We start from the raw sequence: 16,106 nt of genomic DNA, 5'->3' as shown, positions 1-16,106 counted from the left end.
GATTTAGTGACTCTTCAAAAGACAATATCTCCAACAGTACAGCATGCCTGCAGTACTGCACTGGAGTGTCAGTCTGGATCAAGTCCTGAATTAAGTTGAAATCCAGAAAATTCTGAGTCAGAGGCAAGAGTGCCATCCACTGAGACAGAGCTATATGGCTGGCAGTTTCCAAAATTCCTGTCTGGAATATGGCAAATATAGCAGTTGTTGACTGTCCTTAATTGCCCTCAAGTAGTTTACTTGGCAATTTCACTGGGCAGTCAAGGGTCAACCACATTGCTGTGGATCTGGAGGCACATGTAGACCAGAAGGCTGATTTATTTGCTTTTCACCAGCTGTCAGGATGGGATTTGTACCCGTATTCCCAGAGCATTGGTCTAGACCTCTGCATTATTAGTTCAGTTACATGACTACTTTATTGTCCAAAATCCAATATTTAGGTGGGTTGTTTATATATATTTGGAGTTAGAGGTGCATGTACCACTTGTGTGTAAAACACTGGTCAAGTCAAGGTTTTTTACAATGATTCTGAAAATAAAATGTTTTAGACTAAGTCATTAATGCAAACATTATTGATGCATATTTTGATTGTGTAATTCAGGACTGATTTACGAGTGAGAAAGTTACAAACATGTTGCACTGTCTGTTGTACCATTGGGAAGTGGAATTCGATCCAGTGCCATGTTTACACAGTATATGCAATAAAAAATGCTTGCTTAAGCCATAAAGAACTTGCATATTGGAAAGATTATTCTATGTAATATCTTCAGAGTGCAGAGAGGAAAAAGAGAATGTCATCACAAATAGGGGAAAAACTGGAACATAGCAGGGAAGATGCAAATAAAACAAACTTAATGACAAATATATACATTTAATTGTATAACTAACTTTTAAACAGCTGGGGCTGTTTTCCCTGGAGCGTCGGAGGCTGAGGGGTGACCTTATAGAGATTTACAAAATTATGAGGGGCATGGATAGGATAAATAGACAAAGTCTTTTCCCTGAGGTTGGGGAGTCCAGAACTAGAGGGCATAGGTTTAGGGTGAGAGGGGAAAGATATAAAAGAGACCTAAGGGGCAACTTTTTCACACAGAGGATGGTACGTGTATGGAATGAGCTGCCAGAGGATGTGGTGGAGGCTGGTACAATTGCAACATTTAAGAGGCATTTGGATGGGTATATGAATAGGAAGGGTTTGGAGGGATATGGGCCAGGTGCTGGCAGGTGGGACTAGATTAGGTTGGGATATCTGGTCGGCATGGACAGGTTGGACCGAAGGGTCTGTTTCTGTCCTGTCCATCTCTATGACTCTATAACCGCTGATTTATAGAGATTTCAATTTGCCTGAAATCAGATGAACTTTTTAAAAAGGGAATGGAGAGGATCAAGCAATGAAATCAATTGTGTTTTAATTAAGTGCTAAAAGCTTATAAAAAGCTGAAAAACCAGTGCACTGAACACATTAAAAGCGACACCTTTGTAATTTTATCCAGTTGGGATGGAAAAAAGGTGATGGTTAATTGTCTAGTATAAAAGGTTACCTCTTATTAGACATAGTTAGAAATCACACAACACCAGGTTATAGTCCAACAGGTTTACTTGGAAGTACTAGTTTCCAAATAAACCTGTTGGACCTTAACCTGGTGCTGTGTGATTATTAAACTTTGTCCACCCCAGTCCAACATTGGCACCTCCACATCATTCTTATTAGCTATGATAGCGACATCATCATTTACAAATGAAAAACAATTTCACAAGATTTTAAAGTAGGGAAAAATGGATTCAAAGCAAAATCAATCAGCATAAAACACGATGAAAAGCAACTTGTACAGGAAAAGATGAGCCAATCTTTTGGTCTGTTGCTCCTTTATCAGGATGGAGAACCGGAAAGTCAGCAATGTCTCTTAATAGAACGAAAAGATTTTGGGAGGATGTGATGGAGTAGAAAGATGGAAGAGCAAAAGACAAACAAATATCTGCTCTTATCATTCCCTCTTTCTATCACTTTGGCACAACCTTAAACATTGCCTATTCGTCATCACCGCTTTGCAGTCTTTTAATACAAGTACCTAAACTTGCTGCCTCTCTGCAACAGGTGGCAGCTACCTTGCTCTTGACTCTGGAGTCAAAAATGCACAATAAAAGTGACAAAATAACTTGAATTTAATGAGTTGTGTTGCAAAGATATTCCTCCCTTTGACTCCTCATGGATGATCCTTCTTTCTGGACAGAGTAGTTAATAGTTAGAGGAGGTGATTAGGTCAGCCTCTTGAAAAATGTAGGTGATACACAGAAGATCTGTCAATGTCTATAAACAGCAAGGACACTCTTCTCTTCATTTGAGCAGTTTCCCGATCCCATTTTTCAATACCCACCAGTCTCTCCATACAGATATGGTCAGTGCTTCTGTGTATTATTCACATTTTCAGTTTCATTTTACCTGTCTTATTTTGTTTCATCAGAATAAATTAGCAATGTGCTAATTGGCAAACACTGGCCCTGTTACCAAATTACCCTTGAAGGTGAGTTACTCTCTTGAACCACTGGAGTCCCTGTGATGGAAATATCTCCACAGAGCTGTTAGGAAGGAATAATGAATGAACAATGATATATTTCCAAGTCCCAATGAAATCTGACTGAGAGAGGAACTTGCTGGTAGGAGGTGCTCCTAAATATCAGCTCTTGTCTTTCTAGGTGGTGGAAAATGTAGGTTAGGAAGGTGTTGCTAAACGAACCTTGGCAGGTTACTGTATCTTGTAATGGGTCCACACTGCTGCCATTGTGCGCTGGTTGTGGAGTGATTGAATGTTCATGGTATTTATTGGAATGACGAATGTATTGTGTCCTGGATGCTGTTAATTTTCCGGAGTGCTACTAGAGCTGCTCCCTTTGGAGAGTGGAGAGAATTCTGTCACCTTCATGACTTGTGCTGTATCAGCGGAGGAGAAGCTTTCAGTAAATTAAAAGCCAGTCATTCTGTTTGGGGATTGAGTGGATTATATGGTCAAGTTGCAGGTATGATAACCACTAGTCAGCAGTTTAGGCCACTTTATAATAAAGCGTGTAAATATAAAAAGATGCAATTATTAGAAAGAGGGTCGACTTTCCAATTTCTTTTTTGTGATGAGTTTGTAAATTGTCTGATAGCCTTCATCCCAGGCATACAGTTGATGTTCCCGGGGGTTGTAATGAATCATGGAGTGTTTGCCATAGCGCTTGGGGAAGTACAGGCTTGGCACATCAGCGGTGGTGACCACATCAGTGACATCGTAGAGGCACTGGACATGGGAGCGACCACCATGATGGGTGTTGTAGACAACATAAAGGGTGCCACAGATCATGAAGGCTGCCTCAGCTCCCTTGCTGGAGCAGGAGGTGTCCCAGGAGTGTTCCACTGCCAAGTTGTTGTGGTCAATCTTGGTGACAATGATGGTGCCACCTCTATCGTCTGGTTCGGCATGGATGGACCAGAGGCCCTGTTCATCCACAGCCAAGTCGATGAAGGTGTAAGGTGAGAGTTGGTAGGCAGGTACTCGGCCTGCTCCCTGCAGAAGCATACGGTCTTTGACTGTCCCATTACGGATGTCAAACTTGACAATTTGGTTGAGGGTGCCGTTGCGGTGGAAGTATAGGTAGCCATTGTATACCACATGACCCGTCCCCTGCCAGGCAAAAGGGAGGGTGACTCTCTTAGCTAGTTTTCTCCCTGCGCTCTCCGCGAAAGCCTTGATGCCAGCAAACTCAGTGAAAACATCACCATTGATTCCACTCAAGATATAAATCTTCTGAAAATCTCGGGAAGGGTCCTTTATCCAAGAACCTTGGTTCTCACCTATTTTCTTAACAATTTTTAATGACTTGATTCCAATGAGCAAGAGGTCGCAATCTGCAAGAGAGGGGTGGGGGCAGAAAAGGTAAAAGACAATAGAGATAGCTCTTTAGTAAAACCAAGATTAAAAGTCAGAAGAATATAATTCATTTTGCAGAGATTACTGATGCAAACTCTCTTTTTCATAATTAGACAACATAGGAATAGAGGTTCGAAGGAGGCCCTTTAGCCCTTGAGCCCACCCTATGATTTGATGAGATCACAGCTGATCTGCAACCTATCTGCATATTCTTGCTTTTTCCATATATTCCTAAGTGTGGTTAGTTAACAAAAGCCAATCAATCCAGAACTTAAGATAGTAGTTAATGAATAGGATGAAAATTGTCTTACAGTAGATGAATCACCTGGTTTGGAAAGCGTGATAAGGGAAGTAAGGGTGGCAGGAGGAAATGTCTCAACATTATCTCCCAATCTTCCATAGATATGGCAAAAATGTGACACTATTGATCAGGAAAGAGTGTAAAGGATATTAGTGACTTTTTATCAGTAGTTTCAACATCCATGCATACAGCACAGTGGAGGCCCTTTGGCCCATCAAGTCTGTGCTGACCTACTTACATGAATCCCACTCTTCAGCACTTGTTATTACATTTCAAGTGCTCATCTACATATATTTTAAAGTTTGGTAGGTTTCCTCCCAGGCAGTACATTCCAGATTCTCATCACCCTCTGGATGAAAACATTTCCCCATCTAAACCTCCTGCCCTTCATCTTAAAATTCTGTCATCTCATTATTGGTCCTGCAACTAAAGGGAAAAGTTGATTTCTATCTTCCTCATTCATGCCCCTTACAATCTTATACATCTCAGTTAGAACCCCCTCAGCCTTCTATGCCCCAAAAGAAACAATTTGTGCTGATCCAGACTCTCTGCATAGCTGAAGTGCTCCATCCCAGGCAATACCCTGGTGAATCTCCTCTGCACCTTCTTCAGTCACATCCTTCCTGTAGTGTGGTGACCAGAACTGTGCACGCTACTTCACCTGCAGCCTAAGCAAAATTTCGAACAGCTCCCGCTCAACCTCACTGTTCTTATGTGTCATAGATGTCCACAGCAGAGAAAATACCGTTTGGCCATCAAGTCTATGATAGTTAAAACCAACCACCTAAATATTCTAAGCCCATTTTCCAAACTTGGCCTGTAACTTTATATACCTTGACATCACATGTGCACATCTAAATACTTCTTAAATGTTCTAAGGGTCACTGCCTCTACCGTCTTTACAGGTAGTGAGTTCCAGAATCCCACCATCCTCTGAGTGAAGAGGTTTTTCCTCACATCCCCTCTAAACCTCCTGCCCCTTACCTTAAACCTAAACCCCTGGTCATCGATTCTTTTACTAAGACAAAAATTTCCTTCTCGTCTACCCTGTCTTTGCCCCTCATAATTATATACAACTCAATAATGTCGCTCCTCAGTCTCTTCTGCTCAAAGGAACACAATCCAGTCTATCCAATCTCTCTTCATAACTAAAACTCTCGAGCCCAGGCAACATCCTGGTGAATCTCCTCTACATTCTCTCCAGTGCAATCAGATCCCACTTATAATGTGGATCCCAGAACTCCAGCTGTAGCCTTAATAATGTTTTCTACAGTTCCAATATAACCTCCCTCTCTTAAACTCTCTGTGCCTCAGCATGGTGTGTAAATTTTCAGAAACAATAGTCAGGGAAGAAATGAACAGGTACTTGGAGAGGTTTGACTTGAGCATAGAATTATGGAGTCACAGAGCCATATAGCACGGAAACAGACCCTTCAGTCCAACCTGTCCATGCCGACCAAGTTTCCCAAACTAAATTAATCCAACCTGCCTGTTCTGGGTCCATATCTCCCTGGAGAACTGTTGTTCCAACTTGCTAGCAGAGTCTCTCCCACATGTCTACTGAGCTCACTTTTACATCACAGCACATCTCAGAGACTCATCTAAATACCTATTAAGCCTCATCTCCACAGGATTGCAAGCTGAAAGTTATGGGAGCTGGATATTTTTCAGCCTAGTTGATGGTAGATAGTGGCATTGCCAAAGGGTCAGTGCCAAGACCGCTGCTTTATAAAGTATTTTTATAAATGGCATAAAATTGGAACACAGTAATATTTAAAACATTGCAGATGACAGCAAACTTGGATGTATGAATACAGAATCTCTTGTTTAAAGCTGCATAAGGTCTGGAGATACTATATGGGGAGAAATGTCATGGATGCTTTTGTAATGAACAGTATGTGTCAATTAAAATTAAATCTGATGGAGGAGGTGATACCAATCAGTGGCATCCTGGTAACAATGATTTCTATATACGTGTTATTTCAGGGGTATTTGGAACTCACGTTAAGTAGAATCAGAAGAATTCATCAATCTCCGCAATAATTATTGACCCTCTTTAAGGTTAAAGCCACAATACACAAGAAAAGCATTCATATCAGAGATACCACTCAATTTAAATTGACACACGACAACAAGCATCAGCAAAATTTTATTAAATAACTGACACATACATCTACCAAAAATAAAGCCATCACACTCCTTCCGGAGAGTTGTGAGGTCACATATGCACAAAGCTGGAACATCTTAATTGCAGTTATTACCCTTTTTATAGCATCTCGGATCTCAATCTCAGATTTAATTTTAATTGACACACAGTGGTCATTACACAAGCATCCACTATATTTCTCCCCATATAGAATCTCCTGACCTTATGTCGGTTTAGACAATAGATTCCATTTTCATTTGCAAGGAATTCATCGCCTCAGTGATTTCAAGGTTTCTTAGCTCCCACTTTGGTGATGATTTGTTACCATGTTAAAAATTGTTCTCCCTTTCCCCACCCCATTTAAATTCTCCCTCATCACTTGCAGGTTTCTTCTCCCCAACCCTTTACACTCTCCCTTTTCCCTACTCTTGCAGTTTCTTGTTAACCCTCATCACGTTTGCTGCCTTCATCTTCACCCCACTTGTCTTACAGCCTCTTTTTCCCCGCAACTCCTTTTGTAGTCTCCTTCTCCCCACTGCCACATCCCTCCTACAGCCTCCTCCTCCATAAATGCTCTTGCAACCTCCTTCTCCCCCGTAACTCGCTTTGTAACATGTTGCTCCCCCCACCACTCTTGAAGCCATCTTCTCCGCTCACACTCCAATACCCCATTTATTTTTTATTGTTCTGTATTTTTGATTGTGGAAATAGCAAAACGACACTTTTGAAAACCAAGGAATTTAAAAACCTTATACAATTGCAGTAAGAAGTCCTACTCTTGCACACCAACCCCCTTGAAACAAGGGCCAACATTCCATTATCCTTCCTGATTACCTGCTGCACCTCTGTGTGTTAGCTTTCTGCGTTTCATGCACAAACTGAGGTGCAGGTAGATAGGATAAAGAAGAAGGCATTTGGTATGCTTTCCTTTATTGGTCAGACCATTGAGTTGGGAGGTCATCATGCGGCTGTACAGGACATTGATTAGGCCACTTTTGGAATATTGCGTGTAATCCTGGTGTCCCTCCTATCAGAAGGATGTTGTGAAACTTGAAAGGGTTCAGAAATGATTTACAAGGATGTTGCTTGGACTGGAGAGTTTGAGCTATAGGGAGAGGCTGAATAGACTGAGGCTGTTTTCCCTGGAGCATCGGAGGCTGAGGGGTGACCTTATAAAGGTTTATAAACTCATGAGGGGCATGATAGGGTAAATAGACGAGGTCTTTTCTCTGGGTTGAGGGAGTTCAGAACTAGAGGGCATAGGTTTAGGGTGAGAGGGGAAAGATTTAAAAGGGACCTAAAGGGCAACGTTTTCATGCAGAGGATGAGCTGCCAGAGGAAGTGGTGGAGGCTGATATAATTACAACATTTAATAGGCATCTGGATGGATATATGAATAGGAAGGATTTAGAGGGATATGGGCCAAGTGCTGGCAAATGGGACTTGATTAGGTTAGGATATCTGGTCGGTGTGGACAAGTTAGACCAAAGAGTCTGTTTCCGTGTCGTAGATCTCTATGTGTCTATGACCATGACTCGAAGTACCAAGTCCCTTTGGTTGTGCTTTCTGCAGTTTCTCATCATTTAAAAAATGCTAACATCATTTTTTGTTTATCTATGTCTATGTCTGTCTGATGTAGTTTTACAAAAGGGTTAAAGTTTTGATAGTAGAGTTATTTGTTGACTGTTTACCTGTACCTAGAATCTATTTACTTGTAATAAATAGAAATTCTCTCAAGTACAAAAACTCGTTTTCTGTCAACCTGGATTTACAAAGGCAACTAAATTGGTGACTTTGTATGCTTTGTTAAAATCTTTAACTTTTGGGACATCTCTGGGAATAGTCGGGTTTTCATCTCCAGCATACTACCCCAATGTGATGTGACACCAGATTAATCAATTTTGGTGTTCATTAGATTATAAATATTAATCCTGGAGAGCACTGCAGTTGTTCTTCGCACTACCACTATGGGAATTTATTTACTGCACTGGGAATGCGTGGCTGAATTATTGGTTAAAGTCACTGGAGTGCAGCATGAATGCTCAAGTTATTAATTTAAAGGCAGAAGTGCTACCTACTACAATAAGGTATCATCACAGTTTTGACCGGAATTTATTTTAAAAATAGCAATGTTGCCAATTATTAACAGGTACATTGTCCAGAAACTTGTGACAAGGAAGGGATATCCCATAAGTTGTGAAGCTGTGTGTTTTGGGACAGTTTCTTAGTGAAGAATGTGGGAGAGACAACTAGAAAGCAGACTCTTCCAAATCTGATAATGTGCAATGAGACAGGATTAATTCATGACTGCATTGTGAAGGCATTCCTGGTAACGATAATTGTAAGACATTTTAAATTTGCATTCAGTTTGAGGGAGAGAAGAGTGTGTCTAGGGCAAGTGTGTTAAAATTAAATAAGGCAATAATGAAGGAATAAAGCATGTACTGGCTAAAATAGCTGAGAAATTTGGTTATGAGATAGTTCGGTAGAGATTCATTGGCAGACATTTAAAGAGAATGTTATATATCTTTCAGTAAAGATACATTAAAAAGAAAGACTCCAGAGGAAGGATTCACCACTCATGGCAAAAGAAGTTAAAGGTCCTATCAAATAAAAAACAAAAGGATGCAATTCCATACAAATTAGTGGCAGGTCAGAAGATTGGACAGAATATTTTGAAAAAGATGATGGAAATGGTAATGAGGGAGCAAATAAATACTGGAGAAAACAAACTATAAATACAAAAACAGACAGTGAGAGGCATTTAAAAAGGAAAAGAGAAAATTAAACGAGCATTAGTTCCTTGACAGAATGGGTCTGAAAAGTAAAGAAATGGCAGATGAAGTGGACAGATATTTTGCATTTGCCATCACTATATAAGATATGGTTAACATCCCAGAAACAATTTTGTATTAAGAGGTGAAAGGAAGGGCAGAACCTACAACAATTACAATCACCATAAAAAGGATACTGAGAAAATTGTTTTAACTAAAGGCTGACAAGTCCTCAGATCCTCATCTGAGCATCTTGAAAGAAAGGGCTGGCAAGGTAGAAGATGCACTTATTTAATTTGCCAAAATTAGATTAGTAGATTAAGCCACTTGTAGGAAAGGTTGGGTCTGTATTCATTAGAATTTACAAAAATGAAAGCATCCTGTTGAAATCTAAGATCCTGAGGGTATGGTTTAATATGGATGCTGTAAAGATCACAATTTAGTCTCTCCCTTGTGGGAGAGACTAAAACTCAGAGGCACATTTTAAATAAGGAATAATGCATTTAAGACTGAGATGAGAATGATAGAGTAGGACAGGAATGGTTGTTGCAGGTTCCGGGATTTAGATGTTTCAGTAAGAATGGAGAAGATGGTAAAAGAGGCAGAGGTGTGGTATTGTTAGTCAAGGACAGTATTACAGTGGCAGAAAGGATGTTTGAAGACTCATCTACTGAGGTAGTATGGGCTGAGGTTAGAAACAGGAAAAGACAGGTCACCCTGTTGGGAGTATTCTAGATACCTCCAAATAGTTCCAGTAATATAAAGGAAAGGATAGTAAAAATAGTTCTGGAGAATAGCGAGAGAAACAAGGTAGTTTTTAATGGGAAACTTTAACTTTCCAAATATTGACTAGAAATAACTATAGTTCGAGTACTTTAGATGGGTCAGTTTTTGTCCAATGTGTGCAGGATGGTTTCCTGACAGAGTATGCAGATAAGCCAGCAAAGGGCGAGGCCACATTGGATTGGGTACTGAACCCAGCCAGGTGTTAGATTTGGAGGTAGGTGAGCACTTTAGTGATAGTGACCACAACTTGGTTATGTTTACTTTAGCGATGGAACGGGATATGTATATACCGCAAGGCAAGAGTTATTGCTGGGGCAAAGGCAATTATGTTGCAATTGGCAAAATTTAGGAATCATAGTATAGCGAAGGAAGCTGCAGGGGATGGGCACAATTGAAATGTGGAGCTTATTGGAGGAACAGCCACTGCATATCCTTGATAAGTATGTACCGGTCAGGCATGGAGGAAGTTGAGCAAGGGAGCCATGGTTTACCAAAGAAGTTGAATCTCTTGTCAAGAGGAAGAAGAAGGCTTATGTTAGGATGAGACATGAACGCTCAGTTAGGGTGCTTGAGAGTTACAAGTTAGCCAGAAAAGACCAAAAGAGAAAGCTAAAAAGAACGAGGAGGGGACATGAGAAGTCATTGGCAGATAGGATCAAGGAAAAACCCTGAAGCTTTCTACAGGTATATCAGGAATAAAAGAAAAACGTTGAGCCAATCAAGAATAGTAGTGGGAAGTTGTGCGTGGAATCCAAGGAGATAGGGGAAACGCTAAATGAATATTTTCTGTCAGTATTCCCACTGGAAAAAGACATTTTTGTCCAGGAAAATATGGAGATACAGGTTACTAGACTAGACAGCATTGAGGTTCACAAGGAGGAGGTGTTAGCAATTCTGGAAAGTGTGAAAATAGATAAATCCCCTGGACCAGATGGGATTTATCATATGACTCTCATGGAAACCAGGGAAGTGCAGAGCTTTTGGCTTTGATCTTTATGTTGCCATTGTCTACAGGAATAGTATCAGAAGACTGGAGGATAGCAAATGTTGTTCCCTTGTTCAAGAAGGGGAGTAGAGACAACCCTGGTAATTATAGACCAGTGAGGCTTACTTCGGTTGTGGGTAAAGTGTTGGAAAAGCTAGTAAGAGAGTGAATTTATAACCATCTGGAGAGAAATAGATTTATTATGGATATGGGCAGCAGGGTGGCTCAGTGGTTAGCACTGCTGCCTCACAGTGCCAGGGACCTGGGTTCGATTCCCACCTTGGCCGACTGTCTGTGTGGAGTTTGCACATTCTTTCAGTGTCTGCATGGGTTTCCTCTGGGTGCTCAGATTTCCTCCCATAGTACAAAGATGTGCAAGTCAGGTGAATGGGCCATGCTAAATTGCCCATAGTGTTTGGTGCATTAGTCAGAGGGAAATAGGTCTGGGTGGGTTACTCTATGAAATGTCGGTGTGGACTTGCTGGGGTGAAGAGCCTGTTTCCATACTGCAGAGAATCTAATCTAATCAACATGGTTTTCTGAAGGGTATGTCATGCCTCACAATTCTTATTGAGCTCTTTGAGATGGTGACCAAACAGGTGGATGAGGGTAAAGTGGTTGATGTGGGTGTATGTGGATTTCAGAAAGGCGTTTGATAAGGTTTCCCACGGTAGGCAATTGCACAAAGTATGGAGACATGGGATTGAGGGTGATTTAGCAGTGTGGATCAGAAATTGGCTAGCTGAAAGAAGACAGAGGGTGGTGGTTGATGGGAAATGTTCATCCTGGAGGTCATTTACTGGTGGTGTACCATTATGATCTGTTTTGGGCCCACTGTTGTTTGTCATTTTTATAATGACCTAAATGAAGGTGTAGAAGGATGGGTTAGTAAATTTGTGGATGACATGAAGGTTGTGGAGTTGTGGATAGTGCTGAAGAATGTTTTAGGTTACAGAGGGACATAGATAAGCTGCAGAGCTGGGCTGAGAGGTAGAAAATGGAGTTTAATGTGGAAAAGTATGAGTTGATTCACTTTGGAAGGAGTAACAGGAATAAAGAGTACTGGGCTAATGGTAAGATTCGAGGTCGTGTAGATGAGCAGAGAGATCTCGGTGTCTATGTACATAGATCCCTGAAAGTTGCCATCCAGGTTGATGGGGCTGTTAAGAAGGCATACAGTATGTTAGCTTTTCTTGGTAGAGGGATTGGGTTTCGGAACCATGAGGTCATGCTACAGCTGTACAAAACTCTGGTGCGGCCACACTTAGAGTATTGCGTACAGTTCTGGTCACTGCATTATAGGAAGGATGTGGAAGCTTTGGAAAGAGTGCAGAGGAGATTTACTAGGATGTTGTCTGGTATGGAGGGAAGGACTTATGAGGAAAGGCTGAGGCACTTGAGGCTGTTTTCGTTAGAGCGAAGAAGGTTGAGAGGTGACTTAATTGAGTCATATAAGATAATCAGATGGTTAGATAGGGTTGATAGTGAAAGCCTTTTTCCTTGGTTGGTGACGGCTAGCACGAGAGGACATAGCTTTAAATTGAGGGGTGATAGATATAGGATAGATGTCAGAGATAGTTTCTTTACTCAGAGTAGTAGGAGCATGGAACGCCCTGCCTGCAATAGTAGTAAACTCACCAACTTTAAGGGTATTTAAGTGGTCGTTGGATAAACATGCGGATGAAAATGGAATAGTGTAGGATAGATGGGCTTCAGATTGGTTCCACAGGGTAGCGCAACATCGAAGGCCGAAGGGCCTGTATTGTGCTGTAATGTGCTATGTTTTTATTTTTCAAAGGTTCATGAGTCTTTGGATTTTCTTTTCTAGAGAATGGTGGATGCAGGGTAATTGAATATTATTCAGGCTAATAGGGGAGTCAAAGAGTATTTGATTGGTTGGCAAGTGGACTTGAGCCTGCTCAGATCCATTATGATCTTAATAAAGGCGGCATTAGGTTTGACGAGCCAAGTGGCCTAATCTGCTCCTAATTCATATGTTTGTATGACTTGCATCACCCTGCTGTTTGCTTCATAGAGTTGGCATCTTCAACTTTCCTTTGAGTTTCATAGAATTGCTGGATTTGCATGTGAGTGTCCCATTAGGCTGTCCATGAGAGATCAGTCAAGTAACAATCTAAGTATCCAAAATAAGTATTCTTATTTAAGCAACAAATGATTTATTGCTAACGATTACCAATAGTGAACGGTTAAAAATGTAAAGTCTCATACAGTTGTTGTTTGGAGAGTTTTAAAATGTCCATTTTAATCTGAAGAAGAAAATAAACCCCATTTTTCCATTTTGTCTAATGTTCTCTGCCTCTTCATCCTTTGTCTTTTGCTCACTTTATCTCTTTTTCTTCAGAATGATTTGACTTTAATTCACTTGATTTCCTTCTCTGTCATTGGAATGCTTTTTTCACTTTTCACTAAAGCCTAACAAATAATATCAATGTTTTAAAACCAGTATTCACAAAGATTTTTTTTTATCCTAGTGATTGGTGACAGCATTTTAAAAAGCAAATCTATTTTGGCTTACACAATGTTGGATGAGTTTATGCCTCATTTCAGCAGTTCAGGAACTGCCATGGACTCCAGCTGTTAGTAATAGCTGGATCCATACTCTGAATGTTTGACTCGGACTTGAAATTGGAAACAGACTGCAACTTGGACTACAGTTGGGTAGCTAACCTTGAACTGTACGAGTTGAAGCTGTTCCCAGCTCTGTACATTTAGAGGTGATTTTCTCCATAGAAGCAGGAAGAAGCCATTCAGCCCCTCAACCCTGTTCTACTTTTTAATTAGATCATGGCTGATCTTTACCTTAACACTACCTAGCCACCCTGCTTCTGTGAGACTTAAATACATTTAGCCAACAAAGGAAGCCATCGATCGCCATTTTGAAATTTTCATTTGACCCCCAGCTTTAACTGCTTTTTTTGGAAGAGCAAATTTGAGATTTTACTTCTGTGAAAAAGTGCTTCCTGACAACCTCCCTGAAAGGCCTGGCTCTAATTTTAATGCCACAATTTCTTTATTCTGGGTTTTGCCCACCAGAGGAAATATGACCTCCTAATCAGTCCTACCATGTCACTTTGTTCAGGTAGGTTACCCTTTACTCTTCTGAATTCAACGGAATATACGCTTAGTTCACACAAACTCAGAATTTAATTCTTTAGCCACCAATTTGGTGAATCAATATTATGCCATTTTAAACAACTATTTAATTTTTTGAGGCGTGGGTGCACCGAGTTGAATCAGATATGTAAGATGAGATCTAAACAAAGTTGCTATAGTCTTACCAGACCATAGGCTACTCTCTCATTAGGAGAGACACAACTGGTGGTGGTTTCCCTGAGGATCACCATGCCTCAGACGAGGGGTGAGGTTGAGAGGGAGAGTCCTTTGTGGTAATATCAGCCGGTGTGGGAATTGAACCCTCATTTTGGCATCATTTTGCATTATAAACCAATTGTCCAGCCAACTGAATTAACTGATTCCCCTTTAGTGAGGTGAAAGTGAGTACTTCAGATGCTGGAGATCAGAGTCAAGATTAGAGTGGTGCTGGAAAAGCACAGCAGGTCAGGCAGCATCCGAGGAGCAGGAAAATCGATGTTTCGGGCAAATGAAGGGCTTTTGCCCGAAACAGCGATATTCCTGCTCCTCGGATTCTGCCTGACCTGCTGTGCTTTTTGAGCACCACTCTAATTTCATCCCCCACTAGTGAGGTCAAAGCAATACTTTGTAACATTTATATTCCAGTCATCTTATGATAATGAAGTACACATAAATTTTTAAAGTTTGTTTTTGAGGCATGAGGTACATGTCAATTGATGATGACTTACACATGAGATTATTTTTTAGGCGAGTTGCGATCGAGGTTGTCAACAGTTTCCTGAATGAAAATCAGGCAAAGCATGCAACTAACTGCTGATCCAAGACTCTCCTTTCTGTTCCACGGTCTGAATTTTCATTCCCAAGTCAGGTGCACAGATTGGAAAATTGCCAATTCCACAAACCTGATTTGGGAACAAGTTTCTGTAATCGTCTAATTTCCATTCTGGGTTAGGAGGGGCTGGGTGGAGTGGGGCGTATTATAGTCAATGGGTTTTCTGCACTGGGAACATTCTGGAAGCAGCCAGGTGCAAAGGAGAGGAAGAAAGTTCCGCCTTGATGCTCCAGCACTTTGTTCCAGCTGTAGTAATAAGAAAGTAAGTAACGCCCTTCTAACTCTCACCACAGCATCCTCCACATATATCCCATTCCCTATCTGTGCCAACTTTTGGCATCTCAAGACATCATCTGGCTATCTAGGTACCACATAACCTCCAATCATTGCATTGATGGCCCTTCATACCTTCCATGCCAAACAATGTTACACTAAACACTGTCCATAGACCCTCAAACACTCCATGTTACTCCCTCTACATACTCCTTGGCCCATAATACATTCTATTTCAACCTAATGTCTACTCATGCCAACCCATGGCACCCCACCCATTCACCTTTCTCCCTAATACCATCCATGCCAACTCAGCCAGAACCTACTATGGAAAGACCTCAGGACCCATGCTGGGACAAAAAAAAATGAAGTGCCTGTTGATGATGAATTCATAATGTTTTTTAAACTCTTTGATTTTAAAAAAACACTACATTGAAGTTCTTTGAACTAACTAATTCTTACAAATACAAACATTGGTATTCACAGGTCCACAAAGACGATTACCATTTAGAACATAGAACATAGAACATAGAACAATACAGCACAGAACAGGCCCTTTGGCCCACGATGTTGTGCCGAACATTTGTCCTAGCTTAAGCACCCATCCATGTACCTATACAATTGCTGCTTAAAGGTCACCAAAGATTCTGATTCTACCACTCCCACATTCCATGCCCCCACCACTCTCTGGGTAAAGAACCCACCCCTGACATTTCCCCTATACCTTTCACCCTTCACCTTAAATTTATGTCCTCTTGTAACACTCTGTTGCACCCGGGGAAAAAGTTTCTGACTGTCTACTCTATCTATTCCTCTGATCATCTTATAAACCTCTATCAAGTCACCCCTCATCCTTTGCTGTTCCAACGAGAAAAGGCCTAGCACTATCAACCTATCCTCGTACGACCTATTCTCCATTCCAGGCAACATCCTGGTAAATCTTCTCTGCACCCTCTCCAAAGCTTCCACACCTTTCCTAAAGTGAGG

General features: G+C 41.0%; 1 protein-coding gene across 1 annotated transcript in view; it reads right to left on the bottom strand.

The window, feature by feature from the left end:
• Positions 1-1,656: 1,656 nt before the first annotated feature.
• olfml1 (olfactomedin-like 1) overlaps positions 1,657-16,106 on the bottom strand; it is a 38,526-nt gene continuing 24,076 nt past the window's right edge. Inside the window, exon 3 of the mRNA XM_043706370.1 lies at positions 1,657-3,886. Coding sequence (XP_043562305.1) covers positions 3,087-3,886 — 800 coding nt within the window. The 3' untranslated portion in view covers positions 1,657-3,086. The remainder of the gene's footprint in view (positions 3,887-16,106) is intronic.

The sequence above is a fragment of the Chiloscyllium plagiosum genome, chromosome 16 (assembly GCF_004010195.1).
Source record: "Chiloscyllium plagiosum isolate BGI_BamShark_2017 chromosome 16, ASM401019v2, whole genome shotgun sequence".
Taxonomy (NCBI): Eukaryota; Metazoa; Chordata; class Chondrichthyes; order Orectolobiformes; family Hemiscylliidae; genus Chiloscyllium; species Chiloscyllium plagiosum.
This window is presented reverse-complemented; position numbering and strand designations above follow the sequence as displayed.